The 26,604-nt window shown below is 34.7% G+C and overlaps 1 protein-coding gene across 1 annotated transcript in view; it reads right to left on the bottom strand.

Annotated features, from left to right (window-relative positions):
• Positions 1-1,769: 1,769 nt before the first annotated feature.
• Positions 1,770-26,604, bottom strand: part of SP3 (Sp3 transcription factor) — a 45,483-nt gene continuing 20,648 nt past the window's right edge. Inside the window, exons 5-7 of the mRNA XM_079782620.1 lie at positions 12,068-12,260; positions 6,610-6,806; positions 1,770-3,495 (exon numbers count right to left, since the gene is read on the bottom strand). Of these exons, the coding sequence (XP_079638746.1) occupies positions 3,179-3,495; positions 6,610-6,806; positions 12,068-12,260 (707 nt within the window). The 3' untranslated portion in view covers positions 1,770-3,178. The remainder of the gene's footprint in view (positions 3,496-6,609; positions 6,807-12,067; positions 12,261-26,604) is intronic.

Genomic DNA, 26,604 nt, shown 5'->3' with positions numbered 1-26,604 from the left:
AATACTCCCAGCATTTTCTGAAGAATATTGCCTAAGAACTATTTTCCATGAAATGTATGACATGCCTTCAGTTTTATATGTACATGTATGTTTAATCTTTAAGCAATTTCACTATTTGAAATATCTTAAGCATTTTTGCTATTTTGCCCAAAGTTATTTATAGAGAACCTGACTTTTTGCAACAAGTTTATGCCATTAAAACTTTACATGCTTTTTGGTTAACTGGATTGCTTTTTAAAGTCCTTGACTCTCAATCCACAAGAAATAAAATTTTCTCAAGTGATATTTTCTTTAAATTAAGGCAGAGTACAGACACCTAGTCCACTAGATGAGTATATTCTGATAAGTAGGAATTATTTCTATGTAAATATACTGAATGTATCTTAACTCTAGCATTTACAAAAATAAAGCAATTACAAAAAACTATTAAAGAATATACAGGGGTGAGCAAAAGTAGGCTCACAGCTGTGAATACACGAGTTTATTCTTATATTATTTACAATATGAACTATAAGCCTATTTTTGCCGACCTCTGTATCTACACAATAAATTTTATAACTAGAAAAAAAAAAAGACTTCAGGATAATTCTTCAAATATTGTTTCCACAGTATATTTCATGTTTTTTAACACGAATATAGAAATATTTAAAAACCACATATTCTGAGGATGAATACTAACTTTGACTTCTTTGTTAGGTAAAGATCCAAAGTTCACTGGTGTATTTCTAGTGAGCACTCAAAAACTCCAAACACTTATTTAAATAATTTTCAAGACTACTTACTTTCTTCATTGCATTCATGCTCTAAGAACTGATAAAATATACTTGAAAACTCGTGGATCAAAAAAATACTGAAATTTTACACACATACTGTAAAATTTCGATACTTAAAAACATCTATACCATCCCTGAAGTTTTTTAATACTTAATGAGTATTTTGTTTAGTGAGCAATCTCCTAACATAATCCTTTTCATACATCCTAAATAAAATAAAAAATTACCTAAAGGAGTTTGAAGATTCAAATTCTAATCCTTACAAACTTCAAAATAATTGTACATTCCATTAATTTCTATAATTCCAAGACCTTATTTCATATAACAAGCTTAAGTTTCATTCAGAAAAACTTTATTTATGTTTATGTGTATATCTAGAGTTGTCCTATGCATTCAAAGATATTATTGACAGTGTCACATTGAGCCTGGAAAACAGACAATGGAAATCTTTACCCCACTGTATACATGTGGAGAATTGGATTTTTAATTTAAAATTATCTAAAATATAGTCATGTTGATATTAAATTTTCCTTTCCTCTTACCCTGCCTTTATCATAATTACATACACAAATTCAAAATATAACCTTTTCAATAACTCTTGCTATATTACCAAAACTTATGTTATCTTTTTCAAGAATCTTCACGTAAATTCAAGTTTTTGATAAATCAAAATATTCTGCGCATTACTTTAACAGGGAGAATAAACAAATAAAAAACAAGGCTTTGCAAAATGGCATTCATATTACTCAATTTGGGCAAAGAGATAAAAAATATTTTTCCAAAGTTTTATTTAATAATAAGCTCATTCTTCAGTAAAAAAATTAGTAATCTGCTGGTACCTCTATTCTTCTTTTTAAGCAAATACACCTTTTTAAGATAATTTCGATGTCTGAAATGAACACTAAGGCAAATAAAAGGCTAAGTTGAAGAAAAACCACACAGATTTTCTTACCCCATACCACTGCAATATTTTAAATGCATAGGAATACAACAAACTCAAAAGAAAAAAAAATAGTGTTTTATTAACTACCACACTGTTATAATACACTTTAAACGTACAATAAGGTAGCCTTTAAATTTGAGGTGGTCTTAAGAATAACAAATGAACAGAATTCCAAATTTTGAAATAGGTGAACTGCTGCAGTTATAAGTATACATTTAGGAAAATTGTATAGCTCTTACAAGACCAGCAATGAAACTTTATTTTGTACATTTTTAATAATTGAAAATATAAACAATAATTAAAAAATAAAAAGAAAATACAGCGTAATAAAAAACATACGTTTCTCAATTAAATGTACTGAATACATATAAATTTTAAGGGAAGAAGCAAAAAAAGAAAATGGTTGATATTTAAGTGCAGACTGACTACCTAGACAAAAAAAATACTTAAAAAAATATCATAAAACCACTAGTTTTCTATGACTAATATCCATATGGTTGGAGTATTGTCACTATGGAAGTGATTTTGTTATGTTTGCATATGTTATACTTTACTGGTAATTTACATGATGGCTTTTAAGGCCCTGGCAGACATGGTTTTTGGAAACAAGATTGAATAAAAAAGTCACTGCTAAGACGCAATACACCTTATTTTTTTGGTCCTCCAATATGCAAGAAAAGGGATATCTCACTAGAACATTTTCTTACCACCCAAATGCCTCAACCTATACATTTTTAACTTTTTTAAACATTGGTTATATTGCCCCACTTGGTTATTGAAAGAATATTAACAAGACATTATTTTGGCAAATTAAATCTTAAACATGGCTTTTCAACAGGATTTAAAAGGTGACTATCCCTAGAGTTCCATGTTAAAATGTAGTTTTCAAAATCTTACAAGAGTAATGCTTAAAATATTGTACATAGTTAACCTAATTAAAATAATTAGCTTCAAAATGACAAATTGATAAGCTAAGTAAAGCCTACACTATGTAACATTTGCTTGGAAACTTGATTTGTCAGTTATGCATAATAAAAATTCCAGTCATCAAGAAAATTACAAAAATTTTTTTATCATAACATGATTTCTTTCACCCACCAACTTTTTTATCTTACAATAGATAAATACCAACATGTTCTCATTTTTACACTAAACCACACAGGATTGATGCATTTGGTTAGACTACCATTCGCATTGTTAAATTCAATTTTCTTTATATAACTTGGTAAAATTTCATTTCTTCTAGATTCCAAAAGTACCTACAAAACCCATGCAATTTTACCATTTTTAATATACTATGGAATATCATACAAAGTAAGGCATTTCAGTGTCATGTATAACCAAGTTACTGTCAATCCAAAAATTTTTGCACATCAATAAAAAGATATCTAAGAACTTAGGAACAATATTCTTCTCACTACTGTATAAAAATAACCACAATGAATAAGTATTTGTGTAATATTTACTCCATTGTCTCATTTCCAGAAACTGTGACAAGCTGTAAAGGTATTTCAGTGTTGGTAAGGATATCTTGATTGCTGGTGGTGGAAGTATTAACAGTTCCTATCCCTGAAACAGAACCTTGTTGAATATTTGCAAGGATAAGTGTTGTTCCTCCTGCAGTAATCAAAGTATCATCTCGTGCAGTTTCCACAGATGCCAGCACTGTACTGCTAGAGTGAATACCTTTTTTATTCTGATGTGTTTTAATATGTTTGGCAAGGTGATCACTTCTCATAAAGCGTTTTGAACATTCTGGACAAACAAATTTCTTCTCACCTGTTAGAAATAAAATTAAGTAACTTAATTTTCAGAATTCAACAATAGACTGATAATTCCCTGAGAAAGAAAATAACCCAACACTGACAGGTAAGGACAGGGAACATAGTTCAATTAACATTGTGTTAGTTTCATGAACTGCCTCTGCAATTTTCTGATAGAATATTTCCCCTCAAAATAAATGTCATCTTTACTTTTTTATGAAAAGCAGTCTTCCAAACTTATTACAGACTGTCATTCAGATATTTTAATACCTCAACTATGCTAATAGTTTGTTTTAAAACGTTACAAGGTATCAGCTAAAAAATGATAAATCTGTAACATACAGGAGGTCCTTAAATAAAATTGTTTTGTTCATTTTTTTTTTAACAACGAGAAGAAAAAAAAAATTGACTAATAGAGCCACTGTTCTCCCCATGTCTGCGTGGATTTTCTCCAGGTACTCTGGTTTCCTCCCACATCCCAAAGATATACAGGTGAGGTGAATTGGTGTGTCTGTCTGCATTGTCCCAGTCTGAGTGAGTGGGGATGTAGGTGTGAGGGCACCCTGCAATGGAAGGGGGTCTTGCCCAGGGCTAGTTCCCACCTTTTGCACAGAGCTGCTGAGAGCAGCTCCAGCCACCTGCAACCCTGAACCTGACATAAGCAGGTTGGAAAGTCCTCTGTGTGTGTGTGTGTGTGTGTGTGTGTGTGTGTGTGTGTGTGTGTGATGTCATACACACACACACACACACACACACACACACACACACACACACACAACCCTCATATGTATTTCAATGTTTAATATTAGCAGTGTAGTGATGTTTTTTGGTGTTTGTGTGTTTTGTGGGTTTTTTTTTTAAATCTTTATTGTTGAAAGTATTAGATGTCTCCTTTTCCCCCATTGATCCCTGTTAGCCTGTCCCCGATGTAGTGATGTTTTTGTGATCAGAAATATGCCATAGGAACTTAACTCTCGCTTATGTCAGCCAGCCTATGGTAAAACTGTTTTTGATAGACATCATTTCACTTGAAAGTCTGTTTCTACTGATGTCACTGAGGACTCACTGTATTCCTTTAAAGAAAAGTTTACAGTTTTAAGCTATATTTAAGGTTATTAACATGTTGTACCCATGATATTAAACCTCCAACTCTTAAACCTGAATTCAAGTACACAGAGTACTTCTAGATAAAAGTAAAAATGCAAGCTTGAGGTTCATTAAGATTGAAACCCCAAGAAATGGCTAGCTGACTTGACTTCATCTGGAATAATTAAGAGCAAACCCAATATATCATGTTAAAGTTAATAAGACCCTGATGAATAAAACATTTTTAATACAAAAGACAGACTAAATTATATTATGAAGACTTACTATGTAAGAGGATTAGAAGGCAAAAGGACAGCCTGAAAGGAATCCACAGAGAAATCCATCAACAAATCTAGTCTTTTCTTAATTTATTTTCTTTAACATGCCTTATCTATCTCCTGTTCCAGCACCTCTACTCAAGGTAGGTTCTCAACAGACCTCACGTCTGAATTATATTGCAATGACACCTTTGTCTTTACTCTTCTAACCTAACAAATCAATGCCAGACAAATCTTCCTTAAATACCAAATATTATTACAATACAAAACTTTACCACTGTAGTAAGTGGTATGGGAATGCAAGGCTAACTTGAGATAACTAAGATTATGGCTCAATTCTAAAATCTAAAATCTCATCTTCCTTCATGTCAAATGATCCCTCACCTCTTTTATTCACATACTATTCTTCTGAGATGATATTTCCCAAAGTTTCTCTTGGAACATTAGTTCTGAGAGATGTTCCATGGCAAATGGCACAAAGATCAAAGATATTTGGGAAATGCTACACACACTACACGCCCCCACAAAGAGATGCATGGTGCTTGTTAACATTTAATTGAAGGTCCTAAGAGGTGCTGCCTTGAAGGTACATGTAAAACCCTCTTTTACCCAGTGTTTTCCACACAGTTGATCACAGACCTTCCCTTGCCCCGCTCCCCCCCCATTTCATTGACTTTTATATCCTACTGACCAAATTCCACTGAGGAAAAGTCTGTTATAGGGTCATAAGGCCAACCCAGTGCCCAAAAATCCCTTACTATCCCAAGCAATCATGATCTCTGCCTCTAAGCATACTTTCTTACATTGTCTGTTGCAGTTATAAACAACTCATCTGTCTACCTACCTACCTACCTGAGGAGTGAGACAGAAACTATAAAACAAGTAGAGCATCTAATATGTCTAATACTAAATACTTCACAGGTTATTTTATGTAATATTTAAAGCAATATAAGAGGTGTGAAAGCAGGTCAGAGACAGCTTATTTGCTTAATCTAACAGAGTTCATGGATTTTAATCTAGATCTAGGAGACTTCAGGATCCATAATGTCCTCCATTTCACCATGCTTCTTCCTTCTAAACTCTCTAGGACTGTAAGTACATTACATATTTTTCAATTCTTCAGTGTTGAACATAGACTGATGAACACCTTGATCATTACATGGTAGCAGGAGAAAACTATCTCTAAGTTATAAATTAGGATTAAGTTTGGGTCATTCATAGGCCCATTTCATGTAACAACCACATACTATATAAAAACAATTAAATGAAAGAATCTTAACATCAACAATGCCTTGGTTATTTCTCAATGAAATGTCTTTTGCTTACATCAGGCATTAAAACAGAGAAAAGGTGAAATGTCTAACTCTGTCAGAGGAAAAGGAATTATTTTTTATTAAAGTGTTGAGGAAGATGAAAGAATAAGACAGATCAGCAGCAAAAGCAGACAACTAATTTAAAAGGTTTAACATAAACAATAATAGCATAAATGTGGCTTAAGATACTCAATAATGTAAAAAAAAACACTAATTAAAAAAGAAAAGCTAACCAACATCTGCATAAAACAAAATGTTATTTTATAAGATAAGACATATTGGCTTGTTTGGAATTAGTTTTTAAACTGGTGTTAATAAAGATAAAAATTTCATGTGATTGGTCACATTTTTAAAATTCAGCCCAGTTAGGTGTGCTAAAAAACAAATCAAAAAACTTTCAAGATAATATGTAGCCCTATAATTCATTTTTGTCTGTTAAAAGTAAATAGTAACCTGTATGTGTTCTTCTGTGCCTCTGTAATTCATCACTTCGAGTAAATCTTTTACCACAGAACATCCAGTTACAAACAAAAGGGCGCTCCCCAGAATGCCAACGTAGATGAGCTCTCAGATGTGAGGTCTTCCCATAGACTTTACCACATCCTGGTATATGACAAATGTGTTGCTTCTTTTTCCCAAGATTGGTACCTCTAAAAAACACACACAGAATAATATATACTTACATGTAAATATTCAAATGGATATTACCACTTATATATCACCATGTTACATTTCAAATAGAAGACATTATCACCATGAGATCAATCAGAAACCAAGACCAATTAAAATCAATTTAAATAAAAACTTTTGTTTCAAACATGTTAAGTTTTACATGTTGATTTTACTTCAGCATTAATTTAATTGTTGTCCAAATGTAAATATGTTAAAGTATTACATAATTTAAAAGGATATTTTACATATTTAAAAAAGTGTAACAAAGCTATTGATTATTCTGTCAGAACCATTCACAAATTCTATGCATAGGCCCAATCCCAATTTAGTAGTATTAAGTGGTCTACTCAAAGTCATGCTATTGGCTAATTTAAAAAGGAAATAAACCAAGCATGAATACATATCTAATCACAGGTACAATTAAAAGGTAGATAGGCACCTTAAGCATATTTACTCATATATTTATATGGCCACACCCTGAATATACACTGGAGGAAGTTTTTAAAAAAATTTGGACAAAGCTTTGTCTTAGCTCCCTTAGCATTACATGAAATAAATATAAATAAAAATTATCTTTACAGTTAAAATTTCCTTCATATTAACCATGCAAAGATACCCCAAATTATACACCAACGATATAATAAAATACAATTTCTCCACATCGCAAAATTTGACATTTGTTATATTTCAGTATTGATACCAAGAACAGGGTTTGGGAGATATATGCTTAGATGGGTGAACAGAGGTATCTTAGACTAAGCAAGAAGAAAAATTTTTTTATTCCATAACTGATATTCAAATAATCTTAAACACTATAAAATGATACTACTACAGCTTTTAAAAAATTAGACTAGTTACTGAATAAAAATGAGTTTATAAAAAACATGTAACATTTCAGACTCACAATTGTCAAAACCATATTATATAAAACTTGCCATGTTTTTCTGAGATTAACAAAGGTACATTTAAGAACCCCCCAACTTCCCCTCCTCCCCCAATCTCAGTCTAAGTTATAGCCTGAAAACTTCCATAAGCCTGAAAATCCTCCTGTATATAATACACCTATCATTTTTCAAATTTTACTAGAAAAATGCGTATTTCCCCACATTTATATTTTAATGTACTCACACTCAGTAGCATGTGAAATTGCCATAGGACAAACAGTGCTAAACGGTGCAGTGCTGGCTGTTAGATGCCATAGGTGTTCTGAACAGGGAGACATCAATGTGGGCTCCAGTAGTTAGAGAAGGCTTCGTGGAGGAGGTGGGTAGGATTTAGATAGAAAGGAGGGAAGGCATTCCAGGCAGAGGAATAGCATAAGTAAAGACAAGGAGGAATCATGCTGTTGTCTCAAGGGCAAGGATGTCATAATCTAACACAATTCTAGTTTCTGCTCCAGTCCACCCCCAATTTCTACAACTCTCTTTAAAGAGCTGAGTTGAGTGAAACAGGTTTTTCTGGCTCACCTGTAATGCCAAAGTCTTAACCAAAGCCAATATGTTTCCTTTAATTTAGTTTTTTAAATTTAGCTTATTCTTAAATAGCCCTAAAAAAAAGAGCAATGCTTGTGGCTCCTGGTGTGCAAACCAATTTTATATATTGTGTTCACCATAGCAATTTCACAGAGAACCCAATCTGGTTCACTGTTGTACTCTCCTAAGACTACCAACTCAGGTGAATCATGTGCTTTTATAAACTCAAAAGTGCTATTTTACTAACTTAGCAAAAATTTAGCTTAAGAACACTAACAAAGCACAAGATTGTAACAAAATACAGCAACAAATTTGGGTTCTCAAAGAACCAAGAAGCCAGAGAAAGATAAAGATATTCCTCATTATTAAAGATATTAAAGGTATTCCTCATTATAAGGAAATAAGAAATATTCATTATTTGGAAATAGGACAAGCATCTAAGAAAGAAAATAAAAATAGAGATGGGCATACATAAATATATAATTTAAGGGAAAAGCTCAAAATGCAGTCCAAATTTCCATTTAAAAAGGAAATTCTATTCCAGATAAGAACTAAATATGCTAGGTATGAATTTATGGCATGTGATGATGTAAAGGAAGGAAAAGAATTGAAGTAAATTTCTCAACAAACTTCAGGTAACAAAAGATTTAGCCATACGTTTTCGTCATAATCATTCCTATAATACTTAATATATAATCTGAAAAACCGAAGAATTTTAAATTTCTACTATTTTTGAGTGCCTAAGCATGCTCCAAATAATTTAATCATGCCAAGATAGAGTGACAGAATAATTAAACTAAAGGTAGAGGGATTAAGAAAAGCTAAATAATCAAGTCTTTCTTTTGCTTGGGATGGAAGAAATGGGACACAGACTGAGCTGACAAAGAAAACAGATTTTTGCAAAATAACTTAATTTTTTGAAATATGGATTGATGTTTAATCTACACAAAATCAACATAACAATGCCTTTAGAATGTATTTCCCTTTATTAAAATTATTTGTCTCTTCCACTAAAGTAAGAAATTTCTGAAGGCTGGTTCTGCTTAACAAATATTGGCTAAATAGCCAAATAAATACTATTTTTTATACTTAATTATATTTTACATCTTGCTCAAAAGGGTAAACAAATGAAATTTAGTTCTCTAAATTACACATATTTAAAGAATATGACAGAGAAAAAATGGCTAATAACCTAAATTTTTTAAAGTACCACCTGTCTCACCTATGCTAAACATTTTGGAATATTTGGGTTTACTATATATATGTTATGCTTTTATTAGAGACAGCAATTGTCAATGATACAATTGTGCCTACTATATATATGTATATGTGTATATATATATATATATATATATATATATATATATACTGAATTCTGTCCAAATGAGTTCTAAGAAACAATGTAAAAAATGTTTGTCTTACGAACATCAATTTTAATTTCTTAGAATAAGTTATTTTAAAATGAACTTACAAAACTTCTAGAAAAAATATAAGTACTTTTATAATCCTCGGATTGAAAAGATTTTAAAAAGACATCATATAAAAACTGTTAACTAAAAAAGATTGGGCTTAAAAAATGTTTGCAAACTAAGTAATGAAACTCATTCTTCACTTGTATAACAATGCATTTTGCGAACCGCAGACATAAAGTTGAAAGGCAATGTAAAACCAGAAAAAATGTCTGCGAATGACAGTTAAACACACAAATTAACAGATTCACAGAAGACATAAAGAAACAATGCACAAAATAAATTTTAAAAAGGTAAAATAAGCATACCAAAAAATGTTCAATCTCACAAATAACAAATATACTAAATAAAACAATACTGAGGTATTACTTTTCATCTGTCAGACTTTAAAAGGTTTGAAAAAAATTATAAAATCCATTATTAGCAAGGGTGTGGAAAAGCAGATATTCTCATACACCACTGGTGGAAGTAATAAATTGATAAAGCCTTTCTAGCACACAATTCCCTTTGATCCAAGAATTCCACTTCTACCAATTTACACTGATGAAACAATCAGACAAAGATGTATGCATGAGAATTAAAATGACAATAAACTCCCCAAAAAAAGACGTTAAATTTTTATGCATCCATACAATAGACTACTATACAGCCATAAAAAAAACTGATGCAAAATATATAGACTTGAAAATGTGGTCACAAAATTTTCAAAATAAGAACAGACATGTAAAGTAGTGAGAATAAAATAATTATACTTTAAAATATTTGTAGTCTGGAAGGACATATATAAAAATGTCTCAAAAGTTATCTTGAGGTGAGGTAGGACTTGGGTATTCTTTTAATACTCTCCCCTCTACTTCTGAATTTTTATGAGCATGCATTAGTTTAATAAACATTTTTAAAAGATTTTCATTTTAAAGAATAAGTAAAACAGGCCAGACCTTGATCCTCAATTTGACTTGCATAAACAATTATCTTGAAAGTTCCTCTAAAAATGAGTCAATTTCAGAAGTTATTGCCTAACTAAAGAGTTCCATTTACTTAAACTGACCGAACTATTTCAAATAAATACAATTTCAAATAACTGAATAATTACCAGTAAATACAAATATCTAAGCATCAGGTGCAGAAGTAAATCCACTTAGAAGGCAGTATAGTGGTAAAGTTCTGGAGCAAGAATCTGGAACCAGATATCTGTTATATGTGCTCATCCAAGTCACTCACTTCTCTAAGCCTCACTTATAAAACTAATCTCTCAATGTTAGAAGTTATTTATTGCTAACTGGCTGACCAATGTTCAAATCAACTAATAAGATCAACTCAAAGGCAGACAAAGTCTCTCTTATCTCAAACTCATTAAATGTATCAATAGCATTTTTGTCTGTTTAAACAGTGCATTTTTGAGAGAGGTATGTTAAGGCCTTTCACTATGACTGGGAATTTGGTTAGTATATCTTTACAGTTCTCAGCTTTTGCTATATATATTTCAAAGATGTGGGGGAAAGATACCATGACTACTAAATCTTGGTGAAAACTTTGTTATTAATAAATATACCCCTATCTATCCATTTGATGATTTTTACCTTAATCCTACCTTGCCTGATATTAACATTGCTATCCAAGTTCTCTTTGTTAACATTTGCCTAATCAATCTTTTTCCATCCTTTTAGCTGGATTTTATGTTCTTTAAATATGATCTGAGTCTCCATCCCTTAATTACTAAGCTTTATCCATCCATATTTAATATAATTACTGGTCTGTTTTGAGTTTATTCCTGTCATGTTATTCTGTCTTAATGTTTATTTTTAAAAACTCTAAATTGAAATATTACAGTTCTACTTTTTAAAGACTTCCATCATTAAGGCTTATTATTTATCTGTTGAAAATAAAAATGCTTATGGTTACAACTATTTCTGAATGTATGTTTATACAACTATTCTCAAGCCTAGAATCAACTTTTTATCTGTATTTATGCAAATCCCACTGCCAATTTGCAAATAGGCTGATTTCTGACATGAGCCTGTCAAATGGCATCTGTTACACTGCTGTTTTAAATAACAACAAAAAAACCCTACATAGCCAACCAAGTAATTTTAGTTTTAAAAACAATGTTTAGATCTGAGAGTTTTAATTTCATACATTTTGTTCTCAACTTTTTCTGCAACACTCATACATACATACACACAAAATAATCATGTAATGAATAATATCCCATAATTAAGTGATATGGCATGCACTATTTCAAAAATTAGGGTGATGATATAAGCAGTCTTTAAAAAAAAATGTTTAATGTGTGCATACCTCCCACCACCTTCTTTACAGTTGGGACAGGTGCAAGCTACCCTCCGAAGTCTTTTTCCTTCTTGATGTTGTTGGTCCCCTTCTTCATCTACCACCTGTACTCTTAAATGTGTGAGATCGTTGGTATTCAATGTAGAATCACCACTGAGCTGCCACTCTTCAGGATCAGGTTCTTCTTCCTTGATCCTAATATCTAAAGAAGAAAACAAATACAGATGAGAAGCAGCCCAATGACCCAAAAAAGAAAGCATGAGATCTGAGCCACACTAGGGTAAAGTGAGTACTGTACTATGTAAAATCGTTCCTTGTTGTGGCTTATCCTTTCAAAACAATCTCTTTATTCCAAATATCAAAAATTAAGCCAACAGGGGAATAAAGCCAGAATGAGCTCACTTTTTTAAAAGATTCATTAAGAAAAGCAAGTGATGTTTTTTTTGTTTTTTGGGGTTTTTTTAGCAAGCTCAGTCTTTAACAATCTGAAACTTCAATTGTAATTGTTCGATCAGGCAAAAAAATCTAATGGTCAATTCAGATTGGAATAAATTTTAAACCTTAAACCTCTCTTTCACAACCTGTATCAAATATGCATAGTCTGTAGGTACTATGTGAATGCAAAAAAAAAAAAGGATGGCATTCACTTGAAACTGTTAGTCACATACTTAAGCTTTAGAATCAATCATTACTAAAATATCTAAAATGGCCACATCACTGTGGAAGGAGGTATAGAAGTATGAAAGACAGTTTCTGTTTTAAAGGAGTTCTATTTTAAAACCAGACTGGTAAACAAAAAGAGCAATGGTGAGGAAGAGTGAATATGGCAGAAGTTTTATCATTTTCTCAGAAGAGCTAAACATCTTGAGTTATGTCAATAATGATACATCATTTTCTACTAGAAACTAAGAGTTGTTTTTTTAATCTTAGAAAACTGATTCTATTTTAAAGAAATAATACATAATTTACAACACTGAATATAACCATTTCCAGTAAAACAAACCTACAAATTTTTATCTTGATTTATGCAAGCTAAAAATCTTAATGAAAATTTATCATTTTAGATCTGTGTCACTAATAATTGGGCAAAAATAACTCAAAATATCAAATGTACCCCAAAACTCCTAAATTTATACTAATGAAAACTAAAATATATAACCAACAATCAAGAAAAATGGCTCAAATAGTTTAAAACTAGTGTATTTTATCAGAATAACCACAATCAAGAATCAGGGGGGAAATATGGGAAAAGAGGGGACCTTTAGGTGAGTCCTGTCAGTCCATTCCCAGTTTCTCATCTCTCTTTTGCAAATCCATGATCTAACAGCCTCCCAAATTCTCTTCCTAATATAAACTCAATGGCATCACTTTCCTGATTCAATACTTACACTAATTTCCTATTTCCTACAGTGTAAAGTCCAAACCCATTAACTTGGTATTCAATCTGGCCCCAACCTACTCTTCCAACTTGAGTACTGAAACAATGGAATTCTCATCCTTTTCAGAACACATGTTCTTTCTCAATGTCATGCCTTTTGCCTGGACTGTTTTCTAGCTCTTTCCTTTTTCATCTAACTAACCTCTACTTATCCTTTAAGACTAGTTCAAATGTTATCTCCTTTATACATGCTTCTGGTAGAATTAATTATATTTACTGGCTAATATATCCCTTTAGATAATGAATGCTTCATTCAAAAGTGCTCAGAAAATACAATCTGACTGAATGAACAAACCTCTATATTGGAGGAACTTCCAATATAGAAGTTCCTGGAAAGACTTTGCCCTCTGCTTTTCCATGCTTTCTGCAAGTTATATAAAGAGAAAAATTTTATAACTTAAAGAGTCAATTCATATGCACAGTACCACACTAAAGACACAGTGTTACACCCAATTTTTAACCATTTCACTTGTTCATACACATCTCGGATATTTTAGAATTTTAATCATAAAATTAATTAATCTAATAAGTTTTAAATAATTTCCCTTTGCCAACTTCGTACCAATTTAATACAGACACCTTAAACATAAGTCTTCAGTACTAGGCAATCAAGTTTACTTCTTCCTCAATATCTTAATATAAATGACAGGAAAAATTTTTTTTCTGTGCTGTATTAATAGCCCCCAGTTATTCTTAGAAAAATACTATTTATAAGACTAAGGAGAACAGAAAATAATAATCCATCAAAATGACTCATTAAAAGATACTCGATATTATTAGATATCAGAAAAATTAAAAACACAATGAGATGTCCGATACGCCCACCAAAACAGCTAGAAACTTTAAAACAGACCAGGCCAATTGTTGGCAAAGTAATGGAACAACTGAAACACTCCCACATGGTGAGTAGGTATGTAAATTGATGTGACAACTTTGGAAAATCTTGTGACCATATCTTCTAAAGCTGAACTTATGTATACCTTATAACCCAAGCAATTTCATTCCAAGAGAAATGCATAAACATGACATTAAAGTACAAAAATTCACCCTAAACTGTAAACAACTCATATCCACTAGTACTGAAAGGGAATAAATCATGAGCCCTAGCAGGTTTGGCTCAGTAGAGCATCATCAGCCTGCGGACTGAAGGGTCCCAGGTTTGATTCCAGTCAAGGGCACATGACTGGGTTGCCGGCTCGATCCCAAGTAGGGGGGCGTGCAGGAGGCAGCCAATCAACGATTCTCTCTCATCATTGATGTTTCTCTCTCTCTCCCTCTCCCTTCCTCCCTGAAATCAATAAAAAAAAAATTATATTTTTTAAAAAAGAAAATAAATCATGACACATTCATTCATACAATGGAATATGTTAAAAGAATGAAAATTAGCTTATAGGCAACAACAGGAATGAATGTCAAACAATTTTAAAATTGTTTATATAAATAAAGTAGCGTTGCCCATTAAGCTCAAAATAGGCAACACTACTTTATGGTGACTGCCTACCTTTAACAGGAGTAATGAATGAGTACAGGGAGATTTCTGGGTTACTGGTAATACACCATTTCTTAATCTGGGTGGTAATATTTCCTACATGGTCATTTTATAAAAATTCATCAAGTTACACACATATGATTTGTACATTTTTCTGAATGTGTATCATTCTTCAACATAAAGATTATTCTAAAGAAAAAAATTTTAAGTAATCTATAAGACATTACTTAAGAATTCTGTTAAAGACAGTCAATCAACACCTTTTGTTGTGGCTTCATCTCTAGTTCTTACATAATCAACTAGACCCTACCCCACCATAACAAATTTAAAAAAGGGGGGGAGGGCCAACACTTAAGATGAGTGTGCTCTAAAACTTAAGTCCATAATTTGAAATTTAGAATAAAAAATTCACTCAACATATATGAGAGTGACTACAATGTGCTGATCATGGTTCTAGGTTCTAAGAATAAAACAGGTAAGAGTTAATTAAGTTTATGCCTTTATCGAGTTTAATTTTTAGTTGGAAGATAAAACAAATAAACAAGTAAATACACAGTATTTTAGGTGGTAGTTAAGTGTTATGGTATCCAGTATGGTAAGTAGAGATAGGAAGCGAAAGGAAGGAAGAGGTCAGAGAAAGCTTTGCCAATGTGATGACCTTTGACCCTTAAGAAGGCAAAGGAGCAAGCAAGGGGTAAAGTATTTCAAGCAGAAGAAAAAGCAAGTTGTATGTGTGTGTGCTTGGTGGGTTCAGGGAATAGCAAGGAAGCCTGTGTGGCTAGAATGCAATGAATGTAGAAGAGAAATCCCATATAATAAAAGCCTAATATGCAAATTGTCCCCTGGACCAGGAGTTCGACCAGGGGGCAGGGCCGGCCAGCCAACCGCCCACAGCCCCTCCCCGCGGCTGGCCCCACCCCAGCCAGCAGCAGCCTGGGGAAGGGAGGCCCCAGCCGGCAGCTGGCAGCCACTAGGAGACCCTACCCGTGCACGAATTTCATCACTGGGCCTCTAGTAAGTAATAAAATCACAGGAGAGGACAGGGTAGGATCAGATCATATATGACCTTATACATTGTATATTACCTCATAAGCCATTGTAAAAGCTTTACATTTCATTCAGAGTGAGGGAAACCACTGAAATTTTAAGAGTAGAAGAGTAATATAATTTAAATTACATTTTGTTAAAATAAATCCAGAATCACTCAAGGTACTGTATTAAAGAGACTACTGCTAGGATGTAAGAGCAGAGGTACGGTGATTAAATAAATTAGGTGGCTACTATATCATCAAAGCAAAAGATGACAGTGGCCTAAAACTAGGGTTGATGCAGAAGTGATAAGGAATGGTTAGTCAAGAAATATTCTGGCCCTAACTGGTTTGGCTCAGTGGATAAAGCGTCGGCCTGCGGACTGAGGAGTCCCAGGTTCGATTCCGGTCAAGGGTATATACCTTGGTTGCGGGCACATTCCCAGTAGAGGGTGTGCAGGAGGCAGCTAATCGATGTCTCTCTCTCATCGATGTTTCTAACTCTCTATCCCTTTCCCTTCCTCTCTGTAAAAAATCAATAAGATATATATTTTAAGAAGAGAAAAAAAATTATTTAAAAAAAAAGGAAATATTCTGTAGGTAGAGTCAAAGACATTTGCTAATAGATTTGACAACAAGATTTTATGTGAGGTGACAGAACAAGAAGCTACAACAATTCTAAGATTTTTGTCCTAAGCAACTAGACAGATGAAGTTGTCATTAATGGAAATAGGATAGGCTGAAGGTAGAAAAGATTGTGGGAGAAGAGTCCCAAACAGGGGCCCATTTTTGGATATGAAAGTTCTGAGGTGCCTATGAAATATCCAAATGATGATCAGGCAGGTGATGAGTGAGTCTGCAGCTCAGATAGAAATATGGCCTGCAGATATAAATTTGGGCATCATCAGCATATATAGTTGGGTTACTGAGAGTCACCTGGAATGGAGTGTAGATAGGAAGAACCACTGGGGCACTTCAAAGTTAAGTAGAGAAGATTAAGTTAAGTAAAATAGGGCTGAGAAATGATTTTGGATGTTACAATGTGGTAACCACTGGTGATCTTGACAAGAGCTGTCCAACAGCAGAGAAGTGAGGACACAACCCTGCCTAGAATAGATTCAAGAGACTGGAAGGAGATGAATTGGAAATAAGTACATACAACTCTTTCCAAAAGTTTTGTTAGGAAAGCAAGTGTTATAAAAATGGCAACCGAGTCATGCCAGCCAGGGCTTCCCCTTCTATTTTTTTACAGCAGTTTTCCAAAGCTTTTCTACCCAATTGGGGATTATACAGTAATAGGATTATTCTTCCTATTAAATCTAGAAGTAAAAATTTTTGTAGGATTCACTAAGAAACATAACTGGAGCCCAAACTGGTTTGGCTCAGTGGATAGAGCGTCGGCCTGTGGACTGAAAGGTCCCAGGTTCGATTCCGGTCAAGGGCATGTACCTTGGTTGCGGGCACATCCCCTGTAGGAGGTGTGCAGGAGGCAGCTGATCGATGTTTCTCTCCCATTGATGTTTCTAACTCTCTATCACTCTCCCTTCCTCTCTGTAAAAAATCAATAAAATATATTTTTAAAAATTCTAAAAAAAAAAAGAAACATAACTGGAAATAACTGATTTTCTAATATGACTTACAGAAGGCCTCATTTTATAGTCAAACCACAAATATATGAGAAAAAGTCAATGTGGTTTTCAATTAATACACTGTAAATAGTGAAATATTAACTTTATTTAATCTGAAATACTAGTTAAGTCCTTTTTAAGGGAACATTGTTCTATCAGATGATGGTGATCACGTACATATAAGATTTACTACTTGTCAGACACCATTGTAAGCACTTAATATATATTAACTTCATGCTCCCAACTACCCTGAGGTTAGTATAGTAATATTTTTCCCCACTTTCTAAATGAGAAAACAAAGAGGTTAAGTATTTTGCCTTAAGTCACACAGTTGAAAATGGATAGAGCCAGGACACAAGACAAAGAATTAGTGAAACCATATTGCAAGTATTGCTATAGATCATCAGTTCCCTACCAGGGATAGTTTCCAGGAATAGCAGGCTTAAATTAGCCTCCCCTATGAATATGTGATTTTAATTGTAGTTTGATCAAATTAATGTAACTTTAAAAATCTGGGGAGGACAAAGAAAATGCTGTATATAATACAATGGAATATTGTGTGACCTTTAAAAGGAAATCCTGGCCCAGTGGTTAGTGTCCGCCTGAACACTGACGGGTCTCAGGTTCAATTTCTGGGCAAGGGCACATACCTTAACCTGGGGTGCAGGTTCGTTCCCTGGCCCTGGTCAGGGCAGAAAGAGGCAACCAATCTCTCTCTCTCTCTCCCTCTCCCTTCCTCTCTCTCTAAATCAATAAATACTTTTTGTTGTTGTTGTTTAAAAAAAAAGAAAGTCTCATGGACACAGACAACAGGATGGTGAATGCCAGAGGGAAGGGGGGATAAGGGGAGGTAAGAGAGGGTAAAGGGGGAGATTAAGTGATGATGGAAGGAGACTTGACTTGGGGTGGTAAACATACAATACAATATATAGATGATGTACTGTAGAACTGTATACCTGAAACCTATAATTTTATTAACCAATCTGACCCTAATAAATTCAATAAAAAAATAAATTTTAAAAAATAATGAATATAAACAAGCAAAATAATACTTAGTTTATTCTTCTTCCTAGAAGAATACACTTGTCCCCTCCCTGCAGAAGATAACCAGAAAATCCCATCTAGTTACAGCAGCAAGCCCAAAGGCAAGGGTCTATGGATGATGTGGAAAAAACCTACCAGGTCCAGATGTGGTCCCTCTTCACAGAGACCTATTTACTAAACCAACAAGTTATCTACTATTCTTTACACTTATTTATTCATGTAATTCATCTACTCAAAAAACTTTTAAGGGCTCCTTAAGTTAAAAATATTAAAATCCTCACTAGTAGTAGTATTCAGTGCTCTCTACTCTCTTACAAAATGTGTCCTATTAGCCCTCTACTCATACCATTACATCATTTCCCAAAGTTGTCCTCACAATTAACCCAATGAAATACTAATCTCTGGAGATGTATAATCTAAAAATGAAAAAGGATGCTGCTTCCTTGCCTTAGCAGTTAACTTATTTAATAGTGCCTATAAGTATCTTAATCATTTTTGAGTGGAATGTTAGGCTATTAAGCTGTCTCCTGGATAGGCTGCCTCTATTCTCACTTATATTGCTTTTTGTCTTATTAGTAAACATCTTCCCCTCATCTCTCTTCCTATACAAATCTAAATTCATCCACTGAAGTTCTCCCTTCTCTATGTATAGTTTTCTCTGATAAAAGGAGCCCTCTTTGATTTTCCACTTCTCTGAACTTCCACACAATTATTCGTATCATGCAATTAGTAACATTACATTGACTTACATTGTCAATTTCACAATGGTTTATATTGTTGATTACTGCTCCATGTGTCTGCTTTAAATATCCACAACAAGTAAGTCTAGGGAATATGAACATGTACATACTTCTCTTATAGACCACACATTGTTGTTGTTTTTTAAAGTGCTAATTATCTATTTCACTAAATACAGTTCCATCCCAAGAAACTTATTCAACTCCTCCTTTCTCTCAAGTTCATGAGCTTTTACTAACCCTTTCTCCCAAGCAGGCTGCCAAAATTTAAGCACCAAGGGCATTTATAAAAAAATGTTTTTGTCTTTCCACTTCATATTCAGTAAAAACCAAAAATACTTAATTTAATGCTACTGGATATTCTCTGAAACTGATTAACTACCTTTGACATATTATAGGTGATAAAGCAGAGAAATAGTCTAAACAATCAAAATCCATCTTCAAGGTTTTCATAGAACCATAAAATGCTCTTGACACTTGTAAAACAAGTATTCACACCCAAACCAAGCTGTTACTATGAGCAAGGCTCACTAACCCAAACATGACAGGGGATTTTGATATCAAAATTAAAGTCCAATCTTTCTTGCATATTGTTTCCTTTTTAAAAATTATAATCCAAAATGTCCACTATCCAAAAGCAGGAAAGGATAAAACCTTTTTATTATAGCAAAACCTTAAATATATACAAAAGTAAATTATAACAAAGCCCAGGGTATCCATTACCCAGTTGTGACAATTGTTCAGCTACATCCCATACTACCAGAAACAAATACCAACATAACATTTCATCCACAAATATTTCAGTATGTACTACTCAAAGATAAAAAACTTACATTTTTTAAATCTCTCATGTTACTCTAGAATACATGAAAGTTACAGTGGAGTCATTTAAGTCTTCTAAATTCCCTCATATGTAGGCAAGACTAAATTTAAAATTCCTTTTACTTCTCTTGTCTCCCCCCCCCCCCTTTATATAGGATGGTTTCTGAAACAATTCTAAATGTCAGTAGGCTTTAAAAAGGTACAAATTTAATACAATTACACAATTGGTAGTCGTATGAAATAAACAGGTACCGTGCACCTGAACAATGTTAATTATTTCAAAAGCAAATAGGCAAAATTTACATTATGTGTTATCCCACAAATCTGTTTATTCTGTATCTATTACTGATATTTCTTCATTTCTTAAAAAAAAACAAACAGAAAGATGAATAAGAAATCATTGCTGAATTCCAAAAAGAGACAAACATGTTATGTAAAACACAAAAGAAAGAATATGGGTGCTATTAAAGAAGCAGCAATTTAAAAACAAGCAGGGGGTCAGGAAAGGCAATGGAACAAGACAGTATCTAAGCTAATTCTTGAAAGACATCAGTAGGAAGATTAATCCTCTACTCTCTGTTACTAAAGTTCAATACTAAGATACATACATACCATTTACCACATTATATTAGAATCTTCTACAAGTCTGTCTAACCCAATGGTTCTCAAAGGGAAAAGGGAATTTTGCCGTCCAGGGGACATCTGGCTATATCTGAAGCCATTTTTTATTGTCATGACTGGAGGTTAAGGGGTGCTGCTTTCATCTAATTGTGTAGAAGTGAGAGATGCTGCCCACATCATTCACCTCACTTCATCTCATCACATTGATATTTTATCAACTCACATCATCAAAAGAAGAAAGGTGATTACAGTAAGATATTTTGAGACCACATTCATATAAGTTATTACAGTATATTGTTGTCATTGTTCTATTTTATTGTTGTTAATCTCTTAATGTACCTAGTTTATAAATTAAACTTTACCATAGGTATATATGTACAGGAAAAAGCATAGTATATGGAGGGTTTGGTGTTATCCACGGTTTCAGACATCCCCTGGGGATCTTGAAACATATCCCCCACAGATAAAAGGGAGACTACTATAAATTTTTTTAAAAACTTTAAATGCACCAGAAAGAGTAGAGGCATGAAAAACAGATTCAATGTTATTACAATGGCCCTGGACAGTAGTCGGCAAACTCATTAGTCAATAGAACCAAATATCAACAGTACAACGATTGAAATTTCTTTTGAGAGCCAAATTTTTTAAACTTAAACTATATAGGTAGGTACATTGTTATTAACTTAATTAGGGTACTCCTAAGCTGGCCTTTGCTAAAAACTCAAGGGGCCAATGAGCCGCATTCGGCTCTCGAGCTGCAGTTTGCCGACCACTGGCCTAGGAAAATAGTAAAAGCCAGATTAACAAAAGGAGAAAGAAGAGGAGAACAGATTACAAAAATATGGCAGAGCCCTAGATGGTTTGACTCAGCGGATAGAGCATCGGTCTTCGGACTGAAGAGTCCCTGGTTCAATTCTGGTCAAGGACACCACCTCAATAGCAAGCTTAATCCCAGCCCTGGTGGGGGCCTGTGCAGGAGGCAACCAATCCACGAACATCGTTTCTCTCCCTTTCACTATCTCTAAGAATCAATGGGAAAATATCCTCAGGTGAGGATTAACAACAACAAAAAATATATGGCAGAGATAAAACAAAAAGGCCCTATACCTTTCTAACAGGAAACAGAGAAGTTAACCCTACACCTGCATCTGAGCAGCTAAAAGTAACTGGAGAAATAACACAATTGTGCTAATTACTTGTGGTGACACCCAGTAACCCCTGCAATTCTACATCTCACCAGTAATTTCACTTTCCAGTTCTCTCAAGATAACCAGTTCAAACCTCCTTTCTTCTTAAATTTCTAACATCTGCCCTCCTCATCCATCTCAGCTTGTTTCTTATTACAAAAGGAAAGAGAAGAAATCTGACAATAATTACCTATCTTCCTATCGACATATCTGCATCTACAAAGCTCTATCCTATCTATGCCTTTCCCATCCTACATAATAAAAATCCTACATAATAAAATGGTAATATGTAAATTACCATCACTCCGCTACGCCCACGATTGGGCCAGCAGGAGGCGCAGGGGGCGGGACTCAGGGTGGCCGGGGTAGCTGATTGGGCCAGCAGGACGCTGAGCTCGCGGCGCCAGTGGCGCCGCAAGCTCAGCGTCTGTGCCATGGCTGCCCCGGAGGCTTTCAGAAGGCCTGGGGCACCGGCGGACAGCCGGACAGCTCCCCTGCGATCAAAGGCCAAAGCGGGGGACCTGGCCGGCTGTCTGCTCCGGCGCAAGGCCTTTCGAAAGCCTCCGCAGCAGCCGGAGGCTTTCGGAAGGCCTGGGGCACCGGCGGACAGCCGGCCAGGTCCCCCGCGATCAAAGGCCAAAGCGGGGGACCTGGCCGGCTGTCTGCTCCGGCGCAAGGCCTTTCGAAAGCCTCCGCAGCGCCGGAGGCTTTCGGAAGGCCTGGGGCACCGGCGGACAGCCAGCCCGCTGGTGCACCAGGTGCATGATTAAATCATGCACTGGGCCTCTAGTTAAAACATGATTATCCGCAATATTATGTGGTCAACCGCTATATGTGTATCCTACATTTCATCTTGCTTGCCTTCTTAAAAACTTCCTCTTCCTGCCTCATCAATTTCTACTCTTTACTGACATTTCCAGAAAAGCCCTCCTGTGACCTCCAGCTACCATCTTTTATTTCAATATTCCTCTTAACAGGGGAAAAAAAACCTTAAAATATTTGTCTATAATTACTGTCGATACTTCCTTTCTTCCCTTAACCTCTTTTTCTACTCAGGTTTACTCCCCAGCAATCCACTGAAACCACTTGTCATCAACAACCAGAATCTCATTCTCTATCATCTTATGTACCCTCCACAATATCTGAAAAGTTAAGAATGCTCTCCTACTTTAAGTAGTTTATTCACTTGGCTTTCAGAATTATCACTCTCTCCTGGGAACTCCTTGTTTCCTTTGCCAGCTTTCTCCATCTCTTGCCCTCTAAATATTGAAGTTGTTTTAGTGTTCAGCCCTAAGGATTTCTCTCAATTTGGTTGTTTCCGTTCCTGAATTTCTATTTGCTTCTTTAACAAATCTGCTATGCAATTTTTGCTTCAGCGGAAACAAAAAATTTGTTTCTAATTCTGTTAAAATTTGTTCAAGCTTGGCTTTTATCACCTAAACCAGCAATTTTTAACCTTTTTCATCTCATGGCACACATAAACTAATTACTAAAATTCTGTGGCACACCAAAAAATATATTTTTTGCTGATGTGATCAAAAAATTAGGTAAAATCTTGATTCCTTCACTGGACAACTATTGTTGTGTTGGCTGCTGTCATATTTTTAATTTGACATTCTAAGGGAAAAGAGGTCAGCACCCCTGACAAAACAGTCAGGTATTGCATGTTTTAAAAATTCTTACGGCATACCAGTGTGCCCCTTGCAGCCCATCAATTGCAAATTGCTGACCTAGACCATAGTAAACATTCCAGTGTCTGGGATTACAATGTCTTATTATTTCTGTCCTCTATTGTTTCTCCTGGTTGTCACTCCTGGTGTCTCACCTGGTTCTCACTCCTGGTGTCTCATCGCCTCAAATGCCTAGTCACTTTTGATTCTGTGCTGGGCGCTGCATTTGGAAAACCTAGAAAAATAACTTAAAGCTCAGAATACTATGTATGATACTTTCTAATCTCTATCTATATTTTTCCCCTACTAAATTATTAATTTTCAAACCAGTTTCACTTCAAAATCACTTGGAGACTTTTAAAATACATCTTTCCCAAGCCTCATGCAGAGCCATTAAATTAGAATTGGGAGGAAGATGAACACAAACTGTTGGCATTTTTTAAAAGATCCCTGTGAAATTCTACCATGCAGCCAAATGCTGCAAAACTATTACCCAGATTTTTTCATCTGGTCACATCTATCTACAATAATAACTCCAAAAATTTTATCTCTAGCCCAACCTCACCTCCACATTCTGATATCCAACTGTGTTCCTGAACCATCCACTTGGATATCTAACAGGCATCTCAAATTTAACAAAGCCAAAACAGAAGTCTTAATTCTCCCTTTACCCTATTCTTCCCCAGACTTTCCATATACCCAGCCTAGCCAATCTATCTTCTTTTGCAAGTATTACTGCATTAGCCTTTCCAATTCATGGTCATTAAAACTCCCACCCCCTTCATCCCTATCTGCCACAAGGATCTTTTTAAAATATAATCAACAAACAAAAAGAGCTGGTGGGGATGTGGAGAAAAGGGAAACCCAAGTGCACTGTTGGTGGGAATGCAGAATGGTGCAGCCACTGTTGAAAAAAACAATATGGAGTTTCCTCAAAAAAATTAACCCAGTAATCTCACTTCGGGGAATATATCCTAAAAATCCTGAAACACCAAACAGAAAGACTATATGCACCCCTATGTTCATAGCAGTGTTGTTTACAATAGCCAGGATCTGCAAATAGTCCAAGTGCCCATCAGTAGATGAGTGGAGAAAATAGTAGTGTGTGGTACTCTTCCCCTTAGCGACAGCATAGATGGATGGACCTGGAGATTATTATGCTAAGGGAAATAAGCCAGTCAGAGAAAGACGAATACCCTATGATCTCATTCATATGTGGAATCTGGAATCTAATGAATGAACAAAATAAACTGGTGAACAAAACAGAACCAGAAGCACGAATACATGGAATAGACTGACAGATTGGGGGGGTGAGGGGGATGGGAAACTGGATAAAAGAAGGAGAAGAGATTAGCCAAAGAACATATATGCATAGCTCATGGACACAAAACAACAGTGTGGTGAAGGCCAGGGGCAGGCAGGGGCTGGGTGGAACTGAGCAAAGGAGGGAGGAAATGGAGGACATCGGTACTAGTATCAATAAAAATAAAAAAGTACTACATACTTATTGTTTCACTGATCAAAAAGTAACAAATAAAATGTTAACATTTCCCCAATCAAAACCCTCCAATATTTTCCAATTAAAAAATAAAACTCACCCTAGCCAGTTTGGCTCAGTGGATAGAGCATCAGCCCACAGACTATAGAGTCCCGGGTTCAATTCTGATCAAGGGCACGTACCTCAGTTGCAGGCTCTATCCCTGGCCCCTGTCAGTACGCATGTGGAAGGCAACCAATCGATGTGTCTCTCTCACATGAATGTTTCTCCCTCTCTGTCTCTCCCCCTCCCTTCTACTCCCTCAAAAAAAAATTTTTTAATGGAAAAATATCCTCAGTGAGGATTAACAAACAAAAATCCAAAGTCCTTACCATGGCTATATTATGGCCCCTGCCTACATCCAATCTCATTTTCTAACACCACTAAGCTCCAGCCACCTTGCCTCATTCTCTCTTCTTGGAATACTCTTTCCTCTAGACCTCAATATGACAGGCTCCCTGTGGGAGTGCACTTACCACCAGGGAGCAGCTCTTGCGTTGAGCGTCTGCCCCCTGGTGGTCAGTGCGCATCATAGCAACTGGCCGTTCAGTCAATTTGCATATTAGCCTTTTATTATATAGGACAGTTACTTATACTCACATTATAAATTTCTGTAAAAAGGCTAAAACTATCCTTTATCAAATTATCTTCCTAAAAATCACAACACCCTTTACCCACAGACCCTTCTACCCCATCATCCCACACCTCTATTTCTTTGTTTGCATGCTTAGCGTTCCATTTCTTCTTTAACAATATAAACATTAACTACCAAGAATGATTGCCATGAATTAAAACACAATAGGAAAAAATTGAGTTCATGATGATACTCCATAAAGAAAATCTCTAATGACAGCTTAGACACCAACTCATTCCGAAAATAAGTAAAAAGATAAATTTAATAGTTTATCCTGCCTTCCTTGTACAAACTGTATTTTAGAATACTAAATACAAATAGTTAATAAGAGAAAGTTCTTTATTGAGGAGTCACAGCTACTAATACAAAAGGATTGGGGGGGAAAATAGAAAAATCCCCATTTTGCCAACCTTAATGAAGTAAATGAACCCAAATAACAATAAAAAGTTACTAAACCCAGTAGTTGAAAATCTGAGACTAGGAGGCACATCAACCAATTTAAATACACAGTCCTTGTTTGAATCTTAATTTCAACAAATCAATTCTAAAGACATTTTTAAATCAATTGTGGGAAACAGAACATTGCAAGGATATTAAGAATTACTATTAAGGGATTACTATAAATTTATGGTATTGTAAATAATGGTACTGTCCATATGCTTTTTAAAATCCCTTATTCATTAGAGCAGCAGTTCTAAAACTTAATTTGAC

The sequence above is a fragment of the Cnephaeus nilssonii genome (assembly GCF_951640355.1).
Source record: "Cnephaeus nilssonii genome assembly, chromosome: 10".
NCBI lineage: Eukaryota > Metazoa > Chordata > Mammalia > Chiroptera > Vespertilionidae > Cnephaeus > Cnephaeus nilssonii.
The sequence above is the reverse complement of the archived record's forward strand: the minus strand, read 5'-3'. Positions and strand labels throughout refer to the sequence as shown.